Source organism: Bufo bufo, chromosome 10, assembly GCF_905171765.1.
Source record: "Bufo bufo chromosome 10, aBufBuf1.1, whole genome shotgun sequence".
NCBI lineage: Eukaryota > Metazoa > Chordata > Amphibia > Anura > Bufonidae > Bufo > Bufo bufo.
Genome location: NC_053398.1, coordinates 145,211,785 through 145,234,446, shown reverse-complemented (window position 1 = coordinate 145,234,446; position 22,662 = coordinate 145,211,785). Strand labels below are relative to the sequence as shown.

The window sequence follows — 22,662 nt, the reverse complement described above, 5'->3', positions numbered from 1 at the left end:
CAGTATGATGTAGGTCTATCTGATGATGTCCCAGGTCAGTATGATGTAGGTGTATCTGATGATGTCACAGGTCAGTATGATGTAGGTCTATCTGATGATGTCCCAGGTCAGTATGATGTAGGTGTATCTGATGATGTCACAGGTCAGTATGATGTAGGTCTATCTGATGATGTCACAGGTCAGTATGGTGTAGGTCTATCTGATGATGTCCCAGGTCAGTATGATGTAGGTCTATCTGATGATGTCACAGGTCAGTATGGTGTAGGTCTATCTGATGATGTCCCAGGTCAGTATGATGTAGGTCTATCTGATGATGTCCCAGGTCAGTATGATGTAGGTGTATCTGATGATGTCACAGGTCAGTATGATGTAGGTCTATCTGATGATGTCCCAGGTCAGTATGATGTAGGTGTATCTGATGATGTCACAGGTCAGTATGATGTAGGCGTATCTGATGATGTCATGCAGTTAGCGCTGTCACATCTCCAGACACAGTTTGTGCGTCAGGAAAGCTCCTAATGAACCTGATATTCAATGACTTCTGCTGGTAACTGACTGTATAATCGTCACCTGCAAGCGTGAGTAATGGCGTAGACGGTAGGCAATGACGCTGTGTGACGGGACCACCAGAATGTACATCGAGGACATGGGAGGGTTAATGATGGATCTTAATAAGTTGAGAGTTAATTGATGTCCAGAACTGTACCCCACATCTACATCTGGGCTGTTGCAGCAGCTGCCTGACGCTGAGTGCAGTGACCACTATTGCTCCTTATAATGTACAACAAAATAAATGATCATTGACATGATGGAGCCCAGGGGAGCTCTATATAGATGACTGCCACCACCACCGGCGAACAGCCATGAGGTGTGATGGCCGTGTCAGCCGTCTATGACCATTCCTGTCTGACAGTCTGGTTGCTATGGATACATAGTACCAACCACAGTTGTCAGGCAGCATTTCCATAGTAAACAGTCTGTGTCAGAAATGGACGGCGCGAGGCTTTGCCGGACTCACACCTCACTCGTCTTGAGGACTGATTATCAGTGAGTAGAATTCCTGCATCAACACTGTGTCCATGAAATGGTTAAATGGTCCAGCCTGGCACTGCCAGGGATGACCGTGGATGTGGCCGCACTGCCCAGCACCACGCTCCATACCCCTCATATCCGGCACATGACGGGGGCAGCAGATGTGCTGTCTGATGGAGCCCCCTTCATTGTGCAGCGGTTCCAGGCATCCACCACTCCTCAGTCAGTGTCTGGAGGGAGCGTGGCTCAGCCCTGCCCTCTGTGGGTGACAGCTGGCACTGCAGCCTGGGGATGTGTATATAAAGGAGGAGCGCAGTGTGGATCTGGGATCACTGGAGAGAAGGCACCGGAGCGCCGTCACTCGCTGCTCTCACTGGGAATGATGGCTCACAAGCAGCAGCCCCTGTACCTGCACCTGGCCGAGCTCACCGCCTCCCAGTTCCTGGATATATGGAAACACTATGACTCTGATGGTAAGATCACCCCAAACTTTACTGTGCCCCCCCCCCCCTTCCCCGAGCTTCTAGCTGGGAAACAAGAGGTTAATAGTCTTGTGAGCTGATCTCCCCTACAATCACTATTATCTGTCTACTGCACCCCTAAACATAGCAGATAGAAAACCAGCTCACCGACCAGCATGCGAACCCCTATACTGGACATCAAATATTGACACGAAGAGTCCTCCAGACACTGGACCATCCCACCCTGACCACCAACACTAGGAGTCCACTGGACCGTGCCACCCTGACCACCAACACCAGGAGTCCTCCGGACACTGGACTGTGCCACCCTGACCACCAACACCAGGAGTCCTCCAGACACTGGACCGTGCCACCCTGACCACCAACACCAGGTGTCCTCCGGACACTGGACTGTGCCTCGCTGACCCAAGGAGTCCTCCGGACACTGGACTGTGGCTCCATGACCACTGATACCAGGAGTCCTCCGGACACTGGACTGTGCCTCGCTGACCACCAACAACAGGAGTCCTCCAAACACTGGACGATGCCACCCTGACCATCAACACCAGGAGTCCTCCGGATACTGGACTGTGGCTCCCTGACCACCGACACAGGAGTCCTCTGGACACTGGACCATGCCTCCCTGACCACCAACACCAGGAGTCCTTCAGACAATGGACCGTGCCACCCTGACCACCGACACCAGTTTTCCTCTGGACAAGGGACCATGCCTCCCTCTACACCAACACCAGGAATCCTCCAAACACTGGACTGTGCCTCACTGACCACCGAAATCAGGAGTCCTCCGGACACTGGACCGTGCCTCCCGAACCACCGACACAAGGAGTCCTCTGGACTGTGGCTCCATGACCACGGACACCAGGAGTCCTCCGACCCTGGACCATGCCTCCCTGACCACCGACACCATCAGTCCTCCAAACACTGGACCATGCTTACCTGACCATCGACACCAGGAGTACCCTGGACCGCACCACCGTTGGACTGTGCCTCCCTGAACAGCAACACCAGGAGTCCTCTGGACACTGGACCATGCCACCCTGACCACCGACACCATCAGTCCTCCTGACACTGGACCATGCTTACCTGACCATCGACACCAGGAGTACCCTGGACCGCACCACCTTTGGACTGTGCCTCCCTGAACAACAACACCAGGAGTCCTCTGGACACTGGACCATGCCACCCTGACCACCGACACCATTAGTCATCCTGACACTGGACCGCGCCACCCTGACCACTGACACCAGGAGTCCCCAGTCTTAGGATCAACACCAGTCAGTGGCCCCGGCCTCTTTGGGTCAGCACCAGTCAGTGGGCCCAGTCTCTTTGGGTCAGCACCAGTCAGTTGGCCCGGTCTCTTAGGGTGAGTCTTGTGTGTAAAGATGACAGGATGATGAGGTCCCTGTGATCAGAGAGATGTGGGGCATGGATATAATGAGGGGCTGCAGGTCCTCACGTTAACCTGTATCTCCCCCCGGAGAGGAGGGCTGTCGTGTGGTTATGTCCCTGGGGCGCTCTCGCCCTTACCTCATGGAGTGCAGCAGATCTGACTTATATCCAAACCCCACCAATTAGTGAAAAGACGCCAAATCCTCGGAAGAAAAATCACCGGAGAGAAGACGGGACCCAGAGAAATGGAGCTGCGGCTCAGCTCATCCTGCTGCCTCCCCAAAGACTTACCAGGGGTCCATCATTCATATCCCCTCCTAATGACTTCCCCTCCGGTTGATGCCCCCCGGCTTTCCTGTACCCCAGAATTCCCCTCCAAGGACAGAATGTACCCATTTCCTGCTCCTCTCTAGCTGTTCTGTATAGGCTCAAGGAGGCTTGACCCCAGAGATCCACACTGTGGTCACAGAGTCATGGTGGGAGAATCCTCTGCACCCCCTGCAAACAGCTCCCTATATCTCATCTCCCGGGAGGACACATATTGGGGAGTGTGGGGGTCACAGTGAATATGTGGGGGGACTGAGTGAAGTTAGGAGGTGATAGCAGAGTTTCTCCAGGAGAAGGGTTGTCAGACTGGGGAGGGGGACGTCTACTGGGGAGGGGGACGTCTGGGTGCAGCAGAGTTGTGATGTAGCGGAGGCCTCCAGGGCTTGGAGCGCAGGTGGAGCAGACCTGTTATCTCTGGTGACTGTCATTGCTTCTCCTCTCTCCAGGAAATGGCTTCATTGAAGGGAAGGAGCTGGAGAACTTTTTCCAGGAGCTGGAAGCTGCAAGGAGAGGAGCTGGAGTGGTAAGAAGTGTCCCCCAGGCCCGGGCCCTGTCTTCTGTTCAGCCTCTTGGTTCTATCTGCTCCTGGGAAAGCTGGGTACAAGTAAGACCATTTACAGGTCCTCAGCTTTCCCGAGCGGCTGTGACAGTGCCCCCTGCTGGTGACATGACTGTGCCCCCCCCCCCCCCCCCCACTAGCTACAGTGCCACCCCTGGTAATAGTAAGCCCCCTGCTGTTGATAGTGCCCTCTGCTGATGATAGTGCTTCCTGCTGGTGACAGTGACCCCTACTAGTGACAGTGGCCCCTGTTGGTGATAGTGCCCCCTGCTGGTGACATGACATTGCCCCCCACTAGTGACAGTGCCACCCCTGGTAATGGTAAGCCCCCTGCTGTTGATAGTGCCCTCTGCTGGTGACAGTGCCTCCTGCTGGTGATAGTGCTCCCTGCTGGTGACAGTGCCTCCTGCTGGTGATAGTGCTCCCTGCTGGTGACAGTGCCCACTTCTGGTGACAGTGCCTCCTGCTGGTGACAGTGCTTCCTGCTGGTGACAGTTCCCTCTTGCTGGTGACAGTGCCTCCTGCTGGTGATAGCGCCTCCTGCTGGTGACAGTGCCTCATGCTGGTGACAGTGCACCCTGCTGGTGATAGTGCCCCCTTTAGTGACAGTGGCCCCTGTTGGTGATAGTGCCCCCTGCTGGTAACAGTGCCCCCTACTGGTAACAGTGCATCCTGCTGGTGACAGTTCCCTCTGCTGGTGATAGCACCCCCCTGCTGGCGATAGTGCCTCCTGTTGCAGTTGTGATAGCACCCCTTGCTGGTGACAGAGCCTCCTGCTGGTGATAGTGCCCCCTGCTGGTGACAGTGCCTCCTGCTGTTGATAGCACCCCCTGCTGGTGACAGTGACTCCTCCTGGTGATAATGACCCCTGCTGGTGACAGTGCCTTCTGCTGGTGAGAGTTCCTCCTGCTGTTGATAGCACCCCCTGCTGGTGACAGTGACTCCTACTGGTGACAGTGACTCCTGCTGGTGACAGTGCCTTCTGCTGGTGGTGACAGTTCCTCCTGCTGTTGATAGCACCCCCTGCTGGTGACAGTGACTCCTGCTGGTGACAGTGCCTACTGCTAGTGACAGTGCCTACTGCTAGTGACAGTGCCTCCTGCTGGTGACAGTGCCTCCTGCTGTTGATAGCTCCCCCTCTGGTGACAGTGCCTCCTGCTGGTGACAGAGTCTCCTGCTTGTGATAGTGACTCCTGCTGGTGACAGTGCCTAGTGCTCGTGACAGTGCCTCCTGCTGTTGATAGCACCCCCTGCTGGTGACATTGACTCCTGCTGGAGACAGTGCCTCCTGCTGGTGACAATGCCTCCTGCTGTTAATAGCACCCCCTGCTGGTGACAGTTACTCCTGCTGGTGACAGTGCCTTCTGCTAGTGACAGTTCCTCCTGCTGTTGATAGCACCCCCTGCTGGTGACAATGCCTCCTGCTGGTGACAGTGCCTCCTGCTGGTGACAATGCCTCCTGCTGTTGATAGCACCCCCTGCTGGTGACAGTGACTCCTGCTGGTGACAGTGCCTTCTGCTGGTGACAGTTCCTCCTGCTGTTGATAGCACCCCCTGCTGGTGACAGTGCCTCCTACTATTGACAGTACCTCCTGCTGGTGACAGTGCCTCCTGGTGTTGATAGCTCCCCCCGCTGGTGACAGTGCCTCCTGCTGGTGACAGAGTCTCCTGCTTGTGATAGTGACTCCTGCTGGTGACAGTGCCTAGTGCTGGTGACAGTGCCTCCTGCTGTTGATAGCACCCCCTGACGGTGACAGTGACTCCTGCTGGTGATAGTGACTCCTGCTGGTGACAGTGCTTAGTGCTGATGACAGTGCCCCCTGCTGGTGATAGTGCCTCCTGCTGTTGACAATGCCTCCTGCTGTTGATAGCACCCCCTGCTGATGACAGTGCCTCCTGCTGGTCAAAATGCCTCTTGCTGTTGATAGCTCCCCCCGCTGGGGACAGTGCCTCCTGCTGGTGACAGTGCCTTCTGCTGGTGACAGTTCCTTCTGCTGTTGATAGCACCCCCTGCTGGTGACAGTGACTCCTGCTGGTGACAGTGCCTCCTGCTGGTGACAATGCCTCCTGCTGTTGATAGCACCCCCTGCTGGTGACAGTGACTCCTGCTGGTGACAGTGCCTCCTGCTGTTGATAGCACCCCCTGCTGGTGACAGTGACTCCTGCTGGTGACAGTGCCTCCTGCTAGTGACAGTACCTCCTGCTGGTGACAGTGCCTCCTGCTGTTGATAGCTGACCCCGCTGGTGACAGTGCCTCCTGCTGGTGACAAGTCTCCTGCTTGTGATAGTGACTCCTGCTGGTGACAGTGCCTAGTGCTGGTGACAGTGCTTCCTGCTGTTGATAGCACCCCCTGCTGGTGACAGTGACTCCTGCTGGTGACAGTGACTTCTGCTGGTGACAGTGCCTCCTGCTGTTGACAGTCTCCTGCTTGTGATAGTGACTCCTGCTGGTGACAGTGCCTAGTGCTGGTGACAGTGCCTCCTGCTGTTGATAGCTCCCCCTGCTGGTGACAGAGCCTCCTGCTGGTGATAGTGACTCCTGTTGGTGACAGTGCCTCCTGCTGGTGACAGTGCCTCCTACTGGTGACAGTGTTTAGTGCTGGTGACAGTGCCTCCTACTGTTGATAGCTCCCCCTGCTGGTGACAGTGCCTCCTGCTGGTGTTAGTGCCTCCTGTTGGTGACAGTGCCTCCTGCTGGGGATAGTGACTCCTGCTGGTGACAGTGACTCCTGCTGGTGACAGTGCCTCCTGCTGTTGATAGCACCCCCTGCTGGTGACAGTGCCTCCTACTGGTGACAGTGACTCCTGCTGGTGATAATGACCCCTGCTGGTGACAGCGCCTCCTACTGGTGACAGTGCCTCCTACTGTTGATAGTACCCCCTGCTGGTGACAGTGACTCCTGCTGGTGACCCTGACTCCTGCTTTTGATACTGACTCCTGCTGGTGATAGTGACTCCTGCTGGTGACAGTGCCTCCTGCTGTTGATAGCACCCCCTGACGGTGACAGTTACTCCTGCTGGTGACAGTGCCCCCTGCTGGTGATAGTGACTCCTGCTGGTGACAGTGCTTAGTGCTGGTGACAGTGCCCCCTGCTGGTGATAGTGACTCCTGCTGGTGACAGTGCCTCCTGCTGTTGACAATGCCTCCTGCTGTTGATAGCTCCCCCTGCTGGGGACAGTGCCTCCTGCTGTTGACAATGCCTCCTGCTGTTGATAGCTCCCCCTGCTGGGGACAGTGCTTCCTGCTAGTGACAGTGCCTCCTGCTGTTGACAATGCCTCCTGCTGTTGATAGCTCCCCCTGCTGGTGACAGCGCCTCCTACTGGTGACAGTGCCTCCTACTGTTGATAGCACCCCCTGCTGGTGACAGTGACTCCTGCTGGTGATAATGACCCCTGCTGGTGACAGTGCCTCCTACTGTTGATAGCACCCCCTGCTGGTGACAGTGACTCCTGCTGGTGACAATGCCTCCTGCTGTTGATAGCACCCCCTGACGGTGACAGTGACTCCTGCTGGTGACAGTGCCCCCTGCTGGTGATAGTGACTCCTGCTGGTGACAGTGCTTACCCCTGCTGGTGATAGTGACTGCTGCTGGTGACAGTGCTTCCTGCTAGTGACAGTGCCTCCTGCTGTTGACAATGCCTCCTGCTGTTGATAGCTCCCCCTGCTGGGGACAGTGCCTCCTGCTGGTGACAGTGCTTAGTGCTGGTGACAGTGCCCCCTGCTGGTAATAGTGACTCCTGCTGGTGACAGTGCCTCCTGCTGGTGACAGAGCCCCCTGCTGGTAATAGTGACTCCTTCTGGTGATAGCACCCCCTGTTGGTGACAGTGACTCCTGCTGTTGATAGCTCCCCCTGTTGGTGACAGTGACTCCTGCTGTTGATAGCTCCCCCTGTTGGTGACAGTGACTCCTGCTGGTAATAGTGACTCCTTCTGGTGATAGCACCCCCTGTTGGTGACAGTGACTCCTGCTGTTGATAGCTCCCCCTGCTGGGGACAGTGACTACTGCTATTGATAGCTCCCCCTGCTGACTGTCTCCTCTCTGTGGTTAGGAAGGATCCAGCATAAACATCGGGGAGAAGCTGAAGGAGTTTATGCAGAAGTACGATAAGAACGCGGACGGACGCATCGAGATGTCTGAGGTGAGTGCACTGTAGGGAGGGACCACTTCTGTAATTAGGGACACTACTGTCATCAAGGGCCACTCAGTCATTACGGCTAATCGATTATTAGGGCCACAATTATCATGAGGGGCCACAGTGTGCAGCTTGCAACCTCCTGCTGGAGATGATGCGACCAGACGGATTCAGTTATAGCAGTTTGATCAGGGCTCAGTGTGACTGGTGACACTGCAGAAATGAGACTGGGAAATGTAAGGAGGTTGCAGGCGAGCACCAGTGTCAGTGTGTCAGCCTCATCTCCATCTTCTCCTCTTAGTTGGCTCAGATTCTCCCAACAGAAGAAAATTTCCTGCTCTGCTTCAGGCAACACGCCGGCTCCAGCACCGAGTTCATGGAGGTAGGTGACGCATCAAACTACACCCCACCTGTACACATTCACCTCTACTGCACCACACTACACCCCACCTGTACACCCTCACCTCTACTGCACCACACTACACCCCACCTGTACACCCTCACCTCTACTGCACCACACTACACCCCACCTGTACACCCTCACCTCTACTGCACCACACTACACCCCACCTGTACACCCTCACCTCTACTGCACCACACTACACCCCACCTGTACACCCTCACCTCTACTGCACCACACTACACCCCACCTGTACACCCTCACCTCTACTGCACCACACTACACCCCACCTGTACACCCTCACCTCTACTGCACCACACTACACCCCACCTGTACACATTCCCCTCTACTGCACCACACTACACCCCACCTGTACACCCTCACCTCTACTGCACCACACTACACCCCACCTGTACACCCTCACCTCTACTGCACCACACTACACCCCACCTGTACACATTCCCCTCTACTGCACCACACTACACCCCACCTGTACACCCACACCTCTACTGCACCACACTACACCCCACCTGTACACCCTCACCTCTACTGCACCACACTACACCCCACCTGTACACCCTCACCTCTACTGCACCACACTACACCCCACCTGTACACCCTCACCTCTACAGCACCACACTACACCCCACCTGTACACATTCCCCTCTACTGCACCACACTACACCCCACCTGTACACCCTCACCTCTACTGCACCACACTACACCCCACCTGTACACCCTCACCTCTACTGCACCACACTACACCCCACCTGTACACATTCACCTCTACTGCACCACACTACACCACCACCTGTACACCCTCAACTCTACAGCACTACACTACACCACCACCTGTACACAATAACCTCTACTGCACCACACTACACCCCACCTGTACACCCTCACCTCTACTGCACCACACTACACCCCACCTGTACACCCTCACCTCTACTGCACCACGCTACACCCCACCTGTACACCCTCACCTCTACTGCACCACACTACATCCCACCTGTACACCCTCACCTCTACTGCACCACACTACACCCCACCTGTACACCCTCACCTCTACTGCACCACACCCCACCTGTACACATTCACCTCTACTGCACCACACTACACCCCACCTGTACACATTCACCTCTACTGCACCACACTACACCCCACCTGTACACCCTCACCTCTACTGCACCACACTACACCCCCACCTGTACACCTTCACCTCTAGTGCACCACACTACACCCCACCTGTACACCCTCACCTCTACTGCACCACACTACACCCCACCTGTACACCTTCACCTCTAGTGCACCACGCTACACTCCACCTGTACACCCTCACCTCTACTGCACCACACTACACCCCACCTGAACACCCTCACCTCTACTGCACCACACTACACCCCACCTGTACACCCTCACCTCTACTGCACCACACTACACCCCACCTGTACACCCTCACCTCTACTGCACCACACTACACCCCACCTGTACACCCTCACCTCTACTACACCACACTACACCCCACCTGTACACCCTCACCTCTACTGCACCACACTACACCCCACCTGTACACCCTCACCTCTACTGCACCACACTACACCCCACCTGTACACCCTCACCTCTACTACACCACACTACACCCCCACCTGTACACCTTAGCTCTAAAGCTACACCACACTACACCCCACCTGTACACCCTTACCTCTACTGCTCCACACTACACCCCACCTGTACACATTCACCTCTACTGCACCACACTACACCCCACCTGTACACCTTCACCTCTACTGCACCACACTACACCCCACCTGTACACCCTCACCTCTACTGCACCACACTACACCCCACCTGTACACCCTCACCTCTACTGCACCACACTACACCCCACCTGTACACCCTCACCTCTACTGCACCACACTACACCCCACCTTTACACCCTCACCTCTACTGCACCACACTACACCCCACCTGTACACATTCACCTCTACTGCACCACACTACACCCCACCTGTACACCCTCACCTCTACTGCACCACACTACACCCCACCTGTACACCCTCACCTCTACTGCACCACACTACACCCCACCTGTACACCCTCACCTCTACTGCACCACACTACACCCCACCTGTACACATTCACCTCTACTGCACCACACTACACCCCACCTGTACACCCTCACCTCTACTGCACCACACTACACCCCACCTGTACACCCTCACCTCTACTGCACCACACTACACCCCACCTTTACACCCTCACCTCTACTGCACCACACTACACCCCACCTGTACACATTCACCTCTACTGCACCACAGTACACCCCACCTGTACACCCTCACCTCTACTGCACCACACTACACCCCACCTGTACACATTCACCTCTACTGAACCACACTACACCCCACCTGTACACATTCACCTCTACTGCACCACACTACACCCCACCTGTACACCCTCACCTCTACTGCACCACACTACACCCCACCTTTACACCCTCACCTCTACTGCACCACACTACACCCCACCTGTACACATTCACCTCTACTGCACCACACTACACCCCACCTGTACACCCTCACCTCTACTGCACCACACTACACCCCACCTGTACACCCTCACCTCTACTGCACCACACTACACCCCACCTGTACACATTCACCTCTACTGCACCACACGACACCCCACCTGTACACCCTCACCCCTACTGCACCACACTACACCCCACCTGTACACCCTCACCTCTACTGCACCACACTACACCCCACCTGTACACCCTCACCTCTACTGCACCACACTACACCCCACCTGTACACCCTCACCTCTACTGCACCACACTACACCCCACCTGTACACCCTCACCTCTACTGCACCACACTACACCCCACCTGTACACCCTCACCTCTACTGCACCACACTACACCCCACCTGTACACATTCCCCTCTACTGCACCACACTACACCCCACCTGTACACCCTCACCTCTACTGCACCACACTACACCCCACCTGTACACATTCACCTCTACTGCACCACACTACACCCCACCTGTACACCCTCACCTCTACTGCACCACACTACACCCCACCTGTACACCCTCACCTCTACTGCACCACACTACACCCCACTTGTACACCCCCACCTCTGCTGCACCACGCTACACTCCACCTGTACACCCTCACCTCTACTGCACCACACTACATCCCACCTGTACACCCTCACCTCTACTGCTCCACACTACACCCCACCTGTACACCCTCACCCCTACTGCACCACACTACACCACCACCTGTACACCCTCACCTCTACTGCACTACACTACACCCCACCTGTAAACCCTGACCTCTACTGCACCACACTACATCCCACCTGTACACCCTCACCTCTACTGCTCCACACTACACCCCACCTGTACACCCTCACCTCTACTGCTCCACACTACACCCCACCTGTACACCCTCACCTCTACTGCACCACACTACACCACCACCTGTACACCCTCAACTCTACTGCACCACACTACACCCCCACCTGTACACCTTCACCTCTAGTGCACCACACTACACCCCACCTGTACACCCTCACCTCTACTGCTCCACACTACACCCCACCTGTACACCCTCACCTCTACTGCACCACACTACACCACCACCTGTACACCCTGACCTCTACTGCACCACACTACACCCCACCTGTACACCTTCACCTCTACTGCACCACACTACACCCCACCTGTACACCCTCACCTCTACTGCACCACACTACATCCCACCTGTACACCCTCACCTCTACTACACCACACTACACCCCACCTGTACACCCTCACCTCTACTGCACCACACTACACCCCACCTGTACACCCTCACCTCTACTGCACCACACTACACCCCACCTGTACACCTTCACCTCTACTGCACCACACTACACCCCACCTGTACACATTCACCTCTACTGCACCACACTACATCCCACCTGTACACCTTAGCTCTAAAGCTACACCACACTACACCCCACCTGTACACCTTCACCTCTACTGCACCACACTACACCCCCACCTGTACACCTTAGCTCTAAAGCTACACCACACTACACCCCACCTGTACACCCTTACCTCTACTGCTCCACACTACACCCCACCTGTACACATTCACCTCTACTGCACCACACTACACCCCACCTGTACACCTTCACCTCTACTGCACCACACTACACCCCACCTGTACACCCTCACCTCTACTGCACCACACTACACCCCACCTGTACACCCTCACCTCTACTGCACCACACTACACCCCACCTGTACACCCTCACCTCTACTGCACCACACTACACCCCACCTGTACACCTTCACCTCTACTGCACCACACTACACCCCACCTGTACACCCTCACCTCTACTACACCACACTACACCCCACCTGTACACCCTCACCTCTACTACACCCCACCTGTACACCTTAGCTTTAAAGCTACACCACACTGCACTTTGTGGATACTGGATAATTGAGTTGTTAATTTTAGGCCTGGAGGAAATACGACACAGACAGGAGCGGCTACATTGAGGCCAACGAACTGAAGGTAATAACTGCCCCATGTCCTCCATGTAATAACTTCCCCATATCTACCATGTTATAGCTACCCAATGTCCGCCATGTATTAATTGCCCCATAGTCACCATGTAATAACTACCCCATATCCTCTATGTAATAACTGCCCCACGTCCACCATGTAATAACTGTCTTATATCCTCCATGTAATAAGTGCCCCATATCTGCCATGTTATAACTGCCCCAAGTCCTCGATGTAATAACTGTTTCATGTCTGTTATTTATCTGATGACATTTCTGCTCTGACATCTCCAGGGATTCCTGTCCGATCTGCTGAAAAAAGCAAACCGACCATTCGATGAAAAGAAACTGCATGAGTACACCCAGACAATAGTGAGTACATCCTTACTACAGACAGTAAACCTTTACTATAGAGAGTACACTACTTCTACAGAGAGTTCACCCCTACTATAGAGAGTACACCCAGACAATAGTGAGTACACCGCTACTATAGAGAATATACCTCTACTACAGACAGTACACCCTAACTATAGAGAGTACGCTCATACAAAAGTGAGTACACCTCTACTGTAGATAGTACACCCACACAAAAGTGAGTTCTCTCGGACAATAGTGAGTACACCCCTACTATGGAATGTACCTCCAGACAATAGTGAGTACACCCCTACTATGGAATGTACCTCCAGACAATAGTGAGAACACCCCTTATGTAGACAGTGCACTCAGACAATAGCGAATAAACACTTACTATAGAGATTACATCCAGACAATTGAGAGTATACCCCCACTGCAGAGAGTACACCCAGACAATGAGGAGTACTCCCCTACTATAGAGAGTACATCCAGACAATAGTGAGCACACACAAACAATATGTTGTACACATCAGCTATAGTGTACACCCAAACTATAGTCAGTACACTGTGACTATAGAGAGTACACATAGACAATACGCAGTACACCCCGACTGTAGTGAGTGCACCATTACTAGAAAGAGTACACCTACACAATAGTGCACCTCTATTAAAGAGAGTACATCCAGACAACAGTGAGTACAACCAGATTATAGGGATGACACACAGCAATATTGAGTACACCCCTCCTATAGAGAGTACATCCAGATAATAGTGAGTATACCCCCTACTATAGAAAGTACAGTCAGACAATAGAGAGCACACACAGGCATTATTGTGTACACACCAGCTATAGAGTGCACTATATTGAGTACATTCTGACTATAGAGAGTACACCCCAACTATAGGGAGTAGAATCCAACTACAGAGAGTGCACCCTGACTATAGGGCATGCACACTTACTACAAAGAGTGCACCCACTGCTGAGATGATTACTGCACCTACACTGATAACATGGAAGAGGAGTGTTATAGACTCCTGTCAGCAAAACCGATCTTCTCCCTTACAGGTGGAGGGTGATGCAATTGGCGCATGTACAAAATTATCACAGCAGCAGGACAAGCTGAAAGATGTTCTGTGCATGCGCCAACTGTACAATCTATGGCGCATGTGCAGCCTGGCAAGAGGAGAAAGATGTTGCCTGGCCCTGTCAAGGGAAGAGGGAGTGACCAACGTTGGAAAGCAGTGGATCTAAGGTGCACAGAGGGGCTAGGCCCTGCCCACAGTGCACCGAAGCTCTAATTTGCATAAACAATAAAAGTCTATTTTCTCAGAAATGCTGCAACCGATTTTCATAAGATAGGTATCGGTATAGTTTGCAGGATCCACTCTAGCCGCTAATATCCTGGTGTTACTATGTTGCTATGTCTTGAGCCACTGAGCTCACACCCTGATTTAGTGTCCCGAGCAACTGAGCTCACACTCTGATCTGGTGTCCAGAGCCGCTGAGCCCACACTCTGATCTGGTGTCCAGAGCCGCTGAGCCCACACTCTGATCTGGTGTCCAGAGCCGCTGAGCCCACACTCTGATCTGGTGTCCTGAGCTGCTGAGCTCACGCTCTGATCTGGTGTCCAGAGCCGCTGAGCCCACACTCTGATCTTGTGTCCGGAGCCGCTGCGCCCACACTCTGATCTTGTGTCCTGAGCCGCTGAGCTCACACTCTGATCTGGTGTCCAGAGCCGCTGAGCCCACACTCTGATCTGGTGTCCTGAGCCGCTGAGCTCACACTCTGATCTGGTGTCCTGAGCCGCTGAGCCCACACACCGATCTGGTGTCCTGGGAAGCTGAGCCCACACTCTGATCTGGTGTCCAGAGCCGCTAAGCTCACACTCTGATCTTGTGTCCTGAGCCGCTGAACTCACACTCTGATCTGGTGTCCTGAGCCGCTGAGCCCACACTCTGATCTTGTGTCCTGAGCCGCTGAGGCCACACTCTGATCTGGTGTCCTGAGCCGCTGAGCCCACACTCCGATCTGGTGTCCTGGGAAGCTGAGCCCACACTCTGATCTGGTGTCCAGAGCCGCTGAGCTCACACTCTGATCTTGTGTCCTGAGCCGCTGAACTCACACTCTGATCTGGTGTGCTGAGCCCACACTCTGATCTTGTGTCCTGAGCCGCTGAGCTCACACTCTGATCTGGTGTCCTGAGCCGCTGAGCTCACACTCTGATCTGGTGTCCAGAGCCGCTGAGGCCACACTCTGTTCTTGTGTCCTGAGCCGCTGAGCCCGCACTCTGATCTGGTGTCCTGAGCCCACACTCTGATCTGGTGTCCTGAGCCCACACTCTGATCTGGTGTCCAGAGCCGCTGAGCTCACACTCTGATCTGGTGTCCTGAGCCGCTGAGCCCACACTCTGATCTGGTGTCCTGAGCCGCTGAGGCCACACTCTGATCTGGTGTCCTGAGCCGCTGAGCTCACACTCTGATCTGGTGTCCTGAGCCGCTGAGCTCACACTCTGATCTTGTGTCCTGAGCCGCTGAGGCCACACTCTGATCTGGTGTCCTGAGCCGCTAAGCCCACACTCTGATCTGGTGTCCTGAGCCCACACTCTGCTCTGGTGTCCTGAGCCGCTGAGCACACACTGTTCTTGTGTCCTGAACCGCTGAGCCCACACTCTGATCAGGTGTCCTGAGCCGCTGAGCTCACACTCTGATCTTGTGTCCTGAGCCGCTGAGGCCACACTCTGATCTGGTGTCCTGAGCCGCTGAGGCCACACTCTGATCTTGTATCCTGAGCCGCTGAGCCCAGACTCTGATCTTGTGTCCTGAGCCGCTGAGCTCACACTCTGATCTGGTATCTGGTGTCCTGAGCCCACACTCTGTTCTTGTGTCCTGAGCCGCTGAGCCCACACTCTGATCTCGTGTCCTGAGCCGCTGAGCTCACACTCTGTTTTTGTGTCCTGAGCCGCTGAGCCCACACTGTTCTTGTGTCCTGAGCCGCTGAGCTCACACTCTGTTCTTGTGTCCTGAGCCGCTGCGCTCACACTCTGTTCTTGTGTCCTGAGCCGCTGAGCCCACACTGTTCTTGTGTCCTGAGCCGCTGAGCCCACACTCTGATCTTGTGTCCTGAGCCGCTGAGCTCACACTCTGATCTTGTGTCCTGAGCCGCTGAGCCCACACTCTGATCTTGTGTCCTGAGCCGCTGAGCTCACACTCTGTTCTTGTGTCCTGAGCCGCTGAGCCCACACTGTTCTTGTGTCCTGAGCCGCTGAGCTCACACTCTGTTCTTGTGTCCTGAGCCGCTGCGCTCACACTCTGTTCTTGTGTCCTGAGCCGCTGAGCCCACACTGTTCTTGTGTCCTGAGCCGCTGAGCCCACACTCTGATCTTGTGTCCTGAGCCGCTGAGCCCACACTCTGATCCTGTGTCCTGAGCCGCTGAGCCCACACTCTGATCTTGTGTCCTGAGCCGCTGAGCCCAGACTCTGATCTTGTGTCCTGAGCCGCTGAGCTCACACTCTGATCTGGTGTCCTGAGCCCACACTCTGATCTGGTGTCCTGAGCCGCTGAGCCCACACTCTGTTCTTGTGTCCTGAGCCGCTGAGCCCACACTCTGATCTTGTGTCCTGAGCCGCTGAGCCCACACTCTGATCTTTTGTCCTGAGCCGCTGAGCTCACACTCTGATCTGGTGTCCTGAGCCCACACTCTGATCTGGTGTCCTGAGCCGCTGAGCCCACACTCTGTTCTTGTGTCCTGAGCCGCTGAGCTCACACTCTGATCTTGTGTCCTGAGCCGCTGAGCCCACACTCTGATCTTTTGTCCTGAGCCGCTGAGCTCACACTCTGATCTTGTGTCCTGAGCCGCTGAGCTCACACTCTGATCTTTTGTCCTGAGCCGCTGAGCCCACACTCTGATCTTTTGTCCTGAGCCGCTGAGCTCACACTCTGATCTTTTGTCCTGAGCCGCTGAGCTCACACTCTGATCTTGTGTCCTGAGCCGCTGAGCTCACACTCTGATCTTGTGTCTTGAGCCGCTGAGCTCACACTCTGATCTTTTGTCCTGAGCCGCTGAGCCCACACTCTGATCTTTTGTCCTGAGCCGCTGAGCCCACACTCTGATCTTTTGTCCTGAGCCGCTGAGCCCACACTCTGATCTTGTGTCCTGAGCCGCTGAGCTCACACTCTGTTCTTGTGTCCTGAGCCGCTGAGCTCACACTATGATCTTTTGTCTTGCAGCTCCGCATGTTTGACCTGAATGGAGACGGGAAGCTCTGTTTGTCTGAGATGTCCAGGTAACTGGAGGCTATGGTCACACATCAGTAGTAGTACGGCTCCATCCTGAGGGCGCCCTCTAGAGATCAGGGTTATTACAGTGATCCCTGTGTCATGCTCCACCCCCTGATAAAGTGATAGCGCTGACCATTATATTGTATATTACAGGCTGCTCCCTGTGCAGGAAAACTTCTTACTGAAATTTCAGGTACGTCCTGTTCCAGTCCTGGCCGCTATATCTGGACAGTCCAGGGGGCCAGATGCCGAGCGTGTGTCTGTGCACAGTAATGGCTGTCTCGGTGGGCGCCAGTAATACCCCCCACTGATGTCAGAGTATGTGAACGTGCCCTGTAGGGGGCAGTAGTGATGGGTAATTACTGATCTTGTCCTGTTGCCCCCTCAAGGGTATGAAGCTCAGCTTCGAGGAATTCAACGCAATATTCAACTTCTACGACAAGGTAATGAGGAATCAGGACATGGAGGCAGCGTCTGCTGGGGTGTGACCTCTGACAAGGGGTGTGGCCTGTTGGAGTGTGACCTCTGACCTGTGACTCTTCTTTCAGGATGGGAACGGTTACATTGATGAGCATGAGCTGGATGCTTTACTGAAGGATTTCTTTGACAAAAACAAAAAGGTGAGTTACTGAGGGGAGAGAGGAAGGCAGAGGAAGGAGGCGTCACCCCTGAGGAAGGCAGAGGAAGGAGGCGTCCCCCCTGAGGGAAGCAGAGGAAGGAGGCGTCACCCCTGAGGGAGGCAGAAGAAGGAGGCGTCACCCCTGAGGAAGGCAGAAGAAGGAGGCATCACCCCTGAGGGAAGCAGAGGAAGGAGGCGTCACCCCTGAGGGAGGCAGAAGAAGGAGGCATCACCCCTGGGGGAGGCAGAGGAAGGAGCCGTCACCCCTGAGGGAGGCAGAAGGAGGTGTCACCCCTGAGGGAGGCAGAGGAAAGAGGCATCACCCCTGAGGGAGGAAGAAGGAGGTGTCACCCCTGAGGGAGGCAGAGGAAAGAGGCATCACCCCTGAGGGAGGAAGAAGGAGGTGTCACCCCTGAGGGAGGCAGAGGAAAGAGGCATCACCCCTGAGGGAGGGAGGCAGAAGGAGGCGTCACCCCTGAGGGAGGCAGAAGGAGGTGTCACCCCTGAGGGAGGCAGAAGGAGGTGTCACCCCTGAGGGATGCAGAGGAAAGAGGCATTACCCCTGAGGGAGGCAGAGGAAGGAGGCATCACCCTTGAGGGAGGCAGGGAAAGGAGGCATCACCCCTGAAAGAGGCAGAGAAAGAAGGCATTACCCCTGAAAGAGGCAGAGGAAGGAGGCATTACCCCTGAGGAAGGCAGGAGAAGGAGGAATCACTCCTGAGGGAGGTAGAGCAAGGAGATGAGCGTAGATCCTACAATGTGATGACAGAATAGTGAAGGCTGAGAAAAGGAAAATCTGTGGCCTCTGTCTGACACCTCAATCACTGCCTGACAATTTAACAACTGTGTGACGCCTGGACTACTGCCTGATGTCTCGATTATTGTCTGACAACTTGACTAGTGCCTGACACCATATCCAATGCATGACACCTCAACAACTGGCTTCACCATGATTGCTGTCTGACACCTCAAGTACTGACTAGTGACTAACACCTCGACCAGTGCCTGACACCTTGAACACTACCTGACTCCTCAACCACTACCTGACACCTCAACTTCTGCCTGACACCTCGACCACCGCCTGAATCCTCAACTTCTGCCTGACACCTCAACTTCTGCCTGACACCTCGACCACCGCCTGAATCCTCAACCATCACCTGACACCTCGATCACTGTCTGAATCCTCAACCACCGCCTGACCCCTCGACCACTACCTGACACCCTGACCACTGCTTGACCCCTCGACCTCTGCCTGACACCTCGACCTCTGCCTGACACCTCGATCACTGCCTGAATCCTCAACCACCACCTGACACCTCGATCACTGTCTGAATCCTCAACCACCGCCTAACCCCTCGACCACTACCTAACACCCTGACCACTGCTTGACCCCTCGACCTCTGCCTGACACCTCGACCTCTGCCTGACACCTCGATCACTGCCTGAATCCTCAACCACCACCTGACATCTCGACCACTACCTGACACCCTGACCACTGCTTGACCCCTCAACCTCTGCCTAACACCTCGACCTCTGCCTGACACCTCGATCACTGCCTGAATCCTCAACCACCACCTGACCCCTCGACCACTACCTGACACCCTGACCACTGCTTGACACCTCGATCTCTGCCTGACACCTCGACCTCTGCCTGACACCTCGATCACTGCCTGAATCCTCAACCACCACCTGACATCTCGACCACTACCTGACACCCTGACCACTGCTTGACCCCTCAACCTCTGCCTGACACCTCGACCTCTGCCTGACACCTCGACCTCTGCCTGACACCTCAATCACTGCCTGAATCCTCAACCACCACCTGACCCCTCGACCACTACCTGACACCCTGACCACCGCTTGACACCTCGACCTCTGCCTGACACCTCGATCACTGCCTGAATCCTCAACCACCGCCTGACACCTCGACCTCTGCCTGACACCTCAATCACTGCCTGAATCCTCAACCACCACCTGACCCCTCGACCACTACCTGACACCCTGACCACCGCTTGACACCTCGACCTCTGCCTGACACCTCGATCACTGCCTGAATCCTCAACCACCGCCTGACACGTCGACCTCTGCCTGACACCTTGACCTCTGCCTGACACCTCGACCTCTGCCTGACACCTTGGTTGCTCAGAGGTTGTCATGTCTGGACCATTCGAGGACCCTTCCACTGTAGTAAGGATGATTTGCAGGGTTCTCCCTCCTGCTGTGCCCAGTGTTTACAAGCTGAGCAAATGAATGTGGGCGGGGCCATAGTGTGATTGACAGCTCTGCTCTGCATGGATCTAAAACCTTAGAGGGAGGACTGAGGACGTCATGTCTCCATGATGGTTGCCTGTCAGGGATGCAGCCTTCAGGTTGGTGCCTGAGAGCTGCCGCCCCCCCTCCCTCCCATTTAGAACCTCTTTAATTTGGTGATGTGTGGATGATGAGAGTTGTCTTGTTGCAGGAAATGAATATCCAGAGCCTGACCGGCTACCGGCAGAGCATCATGTCACTGTGTGATGGCGGGCGCCTCTACCGCAAGGAACTGGAGATTGTACTCTGCAATGACGTGAACCCCATGAAGTAACGGGGCCCCACCGCACACCCTCACTGCACTGTGCTCCTGCCCCACCCCCACCAGCAGGGGAGAGACCACCGGGGTGTCAGGTCTGCCAGGGTCCTCTGGTGGTCACTCACCCCTGTACCCCAGGCTGCTTCCCTGAATAGTTCCCCCGGCACCTCGCACCCCGGAGTCTCCACTAGAGGCCCCCGGCCCGGGGTTAGGGGCCCCCCAGTGCATCCTGGATTTCAGTTCTTTCTGGATTTTGCTTGTTTTTCTGTTTTATCAAAGGATGAATAAAATGTCGGATCCTGAGCGTGGAGTCTGAGTCAGTGGGATCTGTGCCGAAACCGGAGGGGGGCTACATACACGGGGTACAGACCCACAGAGAAAGGGGGCAGAAAACATCCAAAAGAGGGAGCTGAGGAGAGATGGATACGGCAGGATTCCTTTATTGTACATGTAACGCGTTTCAAGGCGAATTGCCATCATCAGAGCCGGTCAGTGCACAGGGAGAAGCACAATCTATAGGGATCCGAGCAACACATAAAAGCCGGAGCGGATAGAAAAACTCAGAGCGAAAGATAAAACCCGGAGCAGATGATGATATCCAGACTGGATTTTGCTGCTCTCCAAAAGGGATGGTAAGGCGCGGCACACCCCAATGGGAAATAAGTCCAGAGGGTCAGGGTCTGCAGTAACCAAGGGGCTTCTTTACTGGAGGAATTCGGTTGCAAAACAATACAGGCGAGGCATAGGGCTGGCTTCTCCAGTCTCCTCCCTGAGAAGAGGCACAGGGCTGGCTTCTCCAGTCTCCTCCCTGAGATCAGGCATAGGGCTGGCTTCTCCAGTCTCCTCCCTGAGACGAGGCATAGGACTGGCTTCTCCAGTCTCCTCCCTGAGACGAGGCACAGGGCTGGCTTCTCCAGTCTATTCCCTGAGACGAGGCATAGGGCCGGCTTCTCCAGTCTCCTCCCTGAGACAAGGCATAGGCCCGGTTTCTCCAGTCTCCTCCCTGAGACGAGGCACAGGGCTGGCTTCTCCAGTCTATTCCCTGAGACGAGGCATAAGGCCGGCTTCTTCAGTCTCCTCCCTGAGACGAGGCATAGGGCCGGTTTCTCCAGTCTCCTCCCTGAGACGAGGCACAGGGCCGGCTTCTACAGTCTCCTCCCTGAGACGAGGCATAGGGCCGGCTTCTCCAGTCTCCTCCCTGAGACGAGGCACAGGGACGGCTTCTACAGTCTCCTCCCTGAGACGAGGCATAGGGCCGGCTTCTCCAGTCTCCTCCCTGAGACGAGGCACAGGGCTGGCTTCTACAGTCTCCTCCCTGAGACGAGGCATAGGGCCGGCTTCTCCAGTCTCCTCCCTGAGACGAGGCACAGGGCTGGCTTCTACAGTCTCCTCCCTGAGACGAGGCATAGGGCCGGTTTCTCCAGTCTCCTCCCTGAGACGAGGCACAGGGCCGGCTTCTACAGTCTCCTCCCTGAGACGAGGCATAGAGCTGGCTTCTCCAGTCTCCTCCCTGAGACGAGGCATAGGGCTGGCTTCTCCAGTCTCCTCCCTGAGATGAGGCATAGGGCTGGCTTCTCCAGTCTCCTCCCTGAGACGAGGCATAGGGCTAGCTTCTCCAGTCTCCTCCCTGGCAGAAGAAGGGTTTGATGCTGAGGAAAGGCCTGAGCTAGCTGTCACTCTCTCTCATAAGAAGGCTGGGGGCCCAGGGTCTGTGGCAGAGTATCCCTGTCTAAGCGCCTTCTTCTGGTTACTGAATAGTCTGGCAGAGTCCCCTCTTCTGAGCACTGTTCCCTAAATGCAGAACACTGGAAGGGCCCACGGTCTGTAGCTCAGTAGTCTAGGTGGCTCCATGGTCACAGGGCTGGTGACCCAAGGTCTGTGGCTCAGCGCCCCCATCTCAGCGTCTTCTTCTGGTCACTCAGTAGTCTGGCAGAGTCTCCCTGCC

At 55.2% G+C, this 22,662-nt stretch overlaps 1 protein-coding gene across 1 annotated transcript; it reads left to right on the top strand.

Moving 5' to 3' along the window:
* The first annotated feature begins 1,382 nt into the window (after nt 1-1,382).
* CALB2 (calbindin 2) lies at nt 1,383-21,003 on the top strand. The gene is made up of 11 exons (XM_040410014.1): nt 1,383-1,505; nt 3,677-3,753; nt 7,842-7,931; nt 8,227-8,307; nt 12,849-12,905; nt 13,190-13,267; nt 17,479-17,534; nt 17,683-17,722; nt 17,919-17,972; nt 18,078-18,149; nt 20,610-21,003. The coding sequence occupies exons 1-11, from the start codon at nt 1,412-1,414 to the stop codon at nt 20,730-20,732; spliced, it is 822 nt and encodes a 273-aa protein (XP_040265948.1). The 5' UTR covers nt 1,383-1,411; the 3' UTR covers nt 20,733-21,003.
* Nucleotides 21,004-22,662: the final 1,659 nt, after the last annotated feature.

Bases quoted from the DNA above. Each gene is read 5' to 3' on its own strand.
- CALB2 (XM_040410014.1), top strand. From the start codon at position 1,412: ATGATGGCTCACAAGCAGCAGCCCCTGTACCTGCACCTGGCCGAGCTC. The intron at 3,754-7,841 runs GTAAGAAGTGTC...CTCTGTGGTTAG, and splicing joins CAAGGAGAGGAGCTGGAGTG to GAAGGATCCAGCATAAACAT. The intron at 12,906-13,189 runs GTAATAACTGCC...TGACATCTCCAG, and splicing joins TTGAGGCCAACGAACTGAAG to GGATTCCTGTCCGATCTGCT.